The 5134-nt window shown below is 50.5% G+C and overlaps 1 protein-coding gene across 3 annotated transcripts; it reads left to right on the top strand.

Annotated features, from left to right (window-relative positions):
- Window positions 1–470: 470 nt before the first annotated feature.
- On the top strand, window positions 471–4502 carry Mid1ip1 (MID1 interacting protein 1). Of its 3 annotated transcripts, none has more exons than XM_052740494.1 (2): window positions 471–2287; window positions 2777–3018. In XM_052740494.1, exons 1-2 carry the CDS (start codon window positions 1961–1963, stop codon window positions 2942–2944), a joined length of 495 nt encoding a protein of 164 aa, XP_052596454.1. In that variant the 5' UTR covers window positions 471–1960; the 3' UTR covers window positions 2945–3018. The 3 variants fall into 3 exon arrangements, with proteins under 3 accessions (XP_052596454.1, XP_052596273.1, XP_052596361.1); XM_052740313.1 differs by lacking the exon at window positions 471–2287 and adding an exon at window positions 2294–2491 and having other exon boundaries at window positions 2780–4502; XM_052740401.1 differs by lacking the exon at window positions 471–2287 and adding an exon at window positions 2294–2491 and having other exon boundaries at window positions 2777–4502.
- Window positions 4503–5134: the final 632 nt, after the last annotated feature.

Genomic DNA, 5134 nt, shown 5'->3' with positions numbered 1-5134 from the left:
AAGGAAGGAAATTGATTCTGAGGAAGGATGGAGGCCAAAGAGAAGGGGCTAGGGGTTTTCTCCCAGGCTGGGCTTACTTTCAGAGTGGGATCCCTTTGCTAGATAGCTTGGATTTCCGTTTTCGGTGAGCTGTTAATCACATTGTTAGGACTAAGCAGAGAAAAGCAGGCAGGATTCTAGCATTTAATAACTCAAAGCAATTCCAGGTTTTCATTAGGGTGCATTCTTGAAATATCCAGAGTCTGGGATGGGGTCAAACTACATTTTAAGTTATGAGAAAAATCAACTACTGGAAACTAGGTAATCTGTTTTTTCCAGAGCCTTCCTTTTTGGATCTCATCTGGCATAAGGTTTAAAACAAGCCTGGACTGTTTTATACTCTCCTGTGCCGAAGAAATGGTGGTGATTGGGTGGGGGATGGGGGTGGGGGGTGGTCTCTGGTTCATCTTAGCCCATTTCCCTATATTTAAGGGTTCAGACTCTTCACATACAATGCCTCTAGATTATAATGAAGTCCTATACTATACTAAGTACAATTAATCTCTGTACTTTATAATGTACACAATGAGAGTTTTACCTGCATTAGCTCAGTGAACCCTAACAATGATCTTTGCCATGACCCAAGAAGTTCCTTTCTATTGCTAAAGAAACACTGGAAAAATTTCTCACATGGGAGACACTCGACTTTGTTGACAAATGGAGAGGCTGGAAAAGTTTACAAGTCTGTGTACAAAAAGAGAAGGTGAGATGATTTACATAATGCACCTTTCCCCCCTATATACATGCTTTTTTCCACTGATCTCCTTAGGGCAGATAACATTATTTCACTTCTAAACATGAAACACAGAAGCAGAAGGATGGGAAGCTCAGCCAGAGCTGTAGTTCCAAATCAGTCTAGCTGGAGAGAACCTGGTCTCAAAAAAAAACAAACCAAAGAAAGCATGGGTTATAATCTAGAACTAGTAAGCTGGAGTAAAGTTCCCCAGACTGGCTTCTATGGTCACCAGTGACTTTTCTCAGTCCTTGTGGCAAAGTTAGCTGTCCCTTCAAAGTTAGGAAGAAACGTGGTTTTCAGTAGACAATGCAGGTCCTTCAAGAAAGCGAGAAAGGCATATGTGTTTCTCCTTGTCTGGGGGCGCTTTTTGTCTCGCAGGGGAATGCCGTACTAAAACCTCCCCCAATGATTTTAGAGGAAAGGAACTTAAAATTAGAAGCTTGAGTCATAATTATCTGTAGGAATGTCAGAGTAGACTGGAGGATGAGGGATGTGGCAAAGGAAGTGAAATAGGCCAACGAGTAAGGGCTGAGGCTGGAAACCCTAATGTGAAGTTGTAAAAACTTTTGAAAGTTCCATCCAGGGCTGTGGTACACAGCTAAGGCCTTGTTAAGTAACCCTTGCTTAAGAACTATCTTTTGAAAGGAGCACTTGACACACACTCCACAAAGTTATTGGATACACTCCCATTTTTTCTGTTAAATGATGAGATACACCGAACACCTGGCCTAACCTCTGGTACCTTTCCTACGTTTTTTTTTGGGGGGGGTGGGGTGTTTTTTGTTTTTGTTTTTTTGATAGCCAAAAGGCCACAAGGCCCCAGTTCGCGCTCTATTGCTATGCTCTGATCCCCCTGGTGCGAGGGGAGGGAATCTATAGATCAGATGACAAGGGTGCGCTTCATACCTGGCATGAGTAATAGGAAAGACCCTGCCAGGAGGGAAGCAATGCCTCAGTATTCCCATTCCCCAGCAGCTGACCACAGCCAGGGCCATGGTGGGAGCACCATGTGTCCACGTGCATCCGGCATGTCCTGCTACTCTTCTTACATAAGACTCCCGATATGGAGTCAGGGCAGCTGTGAGTCCCTCTTACCCCACGTCTAATAATAAACTGAAGCTAAGTTTCCCGGCTGCAGCCACTCTAGATTCAGCATTGAGGGGATCTTTTGCAACCCGGACACACATGCATTCCGGTCATCCCACCCGGCGAGTGCGCGCCAAGCCCGCCCAGCCCGCGCTCCAGTCCGCCCTCTGGTTTGGACGGCGGCTCCTTGGGCTCAGTGCCTCGCCTTCCCTCCCCCAACCAGCTTGCTCAGGGCTTGGTGCTGGGGCGCGGCCTCTCCATCCTCTCAGCCCTACCCTCCCTTTCCCTGCTGGGTCGCCCAGCCTTAGCCCGGGTATCAGGCGAGAGGCGGAGCCGGCCTGCGTGCTCCGCCCCCGCGGTAGAAAGGGTTGGGCGAGTGTTACTCGCGGTCAGGGCTGGGACCTTTTATCTGTGCTGCTGAAGGAGGTAGGAGGAGGAGACTTCGGGGGTGGTCCTGGGTGCCTGGGACACCTTTACTGGACTATAAATTGAGCACCTGGGATGGGCAGGGGGCCGAAGCAGCCACCGCCATCCGCACTCACACTCCGATCAGTGACCGCAGCAGCGCCCTTGGGCAGCCACCGTCCGCAACACAAACACTGAGAACCGGGAGATCTCGCAGCGCAAGAGGTGGGTGTTCCCGCCCTGTGGCTGCCCTGGCTAACATGGTTGCTTTCGTTCAGGTTTTAGAAGGGAGAAACGGGAGAGTCCGGGCTGGGGGGGATCCTTTCCCCATTTTTATCAAAGGTCCTCTGCTAGCATCGGCGGAGGTGATACTGCCTGGTCTCAGGGAGCCACCCTGGCGCGGTCTCCAGCCAGCAGTAGCCAGGGGGAGAGCATCGCGCGGACAAGGGGCGCCGCGGCACCATAACCGGGTGGGTAATGTGGTTTTTTTTTCCGTCTCTTTCTCCCAAGCAGGTCAAGGCTAGACCCAACCTCCCACTGTCATCGCGAGCCAAAGCTAGGAGCAGCCGCGCATCACGAAGGGCTGGGCTGCGACAGAAACCAGAGTTACAGAGGGCGGAGAAGGATCTGGGAATCCCGCCTCACCGGCTACAAGCAGGCTCCGGCACCGGCCCCTGAGAGCGCTTGAAGGCAGCATCGCCAGCGGTCTATCTCGGTTTACCAGCGTCCCAGTGTTTCCGCACCCTCTCGGCCACCATGATGCAAATCTGCGACACTTACAACCAGAAGCACTCGCTCTTTAACGCCATGAATCGCTTCATTGGCGCGGTGAACAACATGGACCAGACCGTGATGGTGCCCAGTCTGCTGCGCGATGTGCCCCTCTCCGAGCCAGAGCTAGACAACGAGGTCGAGGTCGGCGTGGAGGTAGGAGGCAGTGGCAGCTGCCTGGAGGAGCGCACGACCCCGGCCCCCAGCCCCGGCAGCGCCAACGGAAGCTTTTTCGCGCCCTCCCGGGACATGTATAGCCACTACGTGCTGCTCAAGTCCATCCGCAACGACATCGAGTGGGGAGTCCTGCACCAGCCATCGTCTCCGCCGGCCGGGAGCGAGGAGAGCACCTGGAAGTCCAAGGACATCCTAGTAGGCCTGAGCCACTTGGAGAGCACAGATGCTGGCGAGGAAGATCTGGAGCAGCAGTTCCACTACCACCTGCGCGGGCTGCACACCGTGCTCTCCAAACTCACCCGCAAAGCCAACATCCTCACCAACAGATACAAGCAGGAGATCGGCTTCAGTAATTGGGGCCACTGAGGCGGGCCTCTTCCCCGCTGCCCAGTACCCTCTCCGGCCGGCTCTCCCACCCCTCTCTTTCCTCCAAGCTATTTTCTTCCTGGTTGTGGGGCGAAGGGCACACTGTAAAGTTGGGCTGTGTACGTGGGTGAGGGGGTTGTGTGGAAAAGAGGGCCTCATCGCAAGAGCAGACGAAAGTAGTCGCCAGAGAGGGGGGTTCAAGGACCCCCGGAGGGGGCCTGCTCTGTGTTGGTGGGATGGGACTGGGCCGACGTCCTTCATTCAGCCTGTGCCTTTCTTGGGGTTTCTTTTCTGTTCTTTCCGGAAGAGAAGGGTCTGAGAAAGGGCCATGCCAGGGCACAGCGCTGGGTTGCCACACTTGGGAGGGCAGCTTCTGACTGGGTGCGGGTGCAGGGGCGAGGCGTGGCGCAGCCTCCTGCCCGCCCTGCTTTGAGCTGCAAGAGGAGGCCCTGGCGTTGCTAGGATTGCGTCAGTTTTCCTGTTTGCACTATTTTCTTTTTGTAACAGTGACCCTGTCTTAAGTATTTCCAATCTCTTTGCTCTGAAACTTCGTCGATTCCATTGTGATAAGCGCACAAACAGCACTGTCGGTAACCGGTACTACTTTATTAATGATTTTCTGTTACACTGTACAGTAGTCCTGTGGCACCCCATCCCTTTCACGCCACCCCTCCCCCACCCCGTGTGTGTAAACTGGCTGTGCGCCAGCTTGGATGAAGCTTGCCACTCGGCCAGCGAAAATAATAACATTATTATGAGAAAGTGGATTTATCTAAAGTGGAACCAACTGACATTCTATCCGTGTTGTACGTAGAATGATGAAGGGCTCCACTGTTGTTATATGTCTTGTTTATTTAAAACTTTTTTTAATCCAGATGTAGACTATATTCTAAAAAATAAAAAAGCAGATGTGTTAACTAAATCGGACAAATGTGTGTTGCTCTTTAATCCACCAATGAGTGGCCAAATCATTAAAAAGAAATTTAGCTGACTGTAAGTATTTTCTCTCTGATATTTCCAGTGGGGGTGGGGGAGGTAATCATCTCTACAACTATTTAGTTTTGGCAAGTAGCTACTGGTGAAGATTTCTTCTATTTCAGTTCCAAGATAGGATCAAGATATCCGAACAAGAAGTTCATAAATATTCAAAGTATCCGTGAAAGTACTTATTGTATCTTTCAACCAATTTGGCTAGCTTATCAAAATACTTAATTCAAATGTTTTGAAGCCTAAAAACTCCTAAAGGTGGAACTTTCACTTGACTATGGACAAGTGAAACATTAACAACATAAAAAAAAACAGCTAATGGAAATGCACTCACCTTAGAGGCCTTTATTTAAAAATCATGTATGCTAACCATGGGCAGTATTTTAATAGATCGTCACATAAGCAATGCCCTTCATCAGTACTTCCCCGAAGAGTACTAAGCTCTGCTGAGCAGTGTCCAGCGTTTCAGTGACCCTCTCTGCACTTGTGGACAGCAGATCTGATCAAGGCTGCTGCCCTAAGTCCCTTAGGGATGCTTTTTCAGATAGCATTATGATGCTCCTCAGA

This window comes from Peromyscus californicus, unplaced genomic scaffold (genome assembly GCF_007827085.1).
Source record: "Peromyscus californicus insignis strain IS unplaced genomic scaffold, ASM782708v3 Scaffold_10__1_contigs__length_136768540, whole genome shotgun sequence".
In the NCBI taxonomy this organism is placed as follows: Eukaryota; Metazoa; Chordata; class Mammalia; order Rodentia; family Cricetidae; genus Peromyscus; species Peromyscus californicus.
This window is presented reverse-complemented; position numbering and strand designations above follow the sequence as displayed.

What these genes read in the sequence shown, in the direction of transcription:
- Mid1ip1 (XM_052740313.1), top strand. Translation starts at nt 3,023, where the DNA reads ATGATGCAAATCTGCGACACTTACAACCAGAAGCACTCGCTCTTTAAC.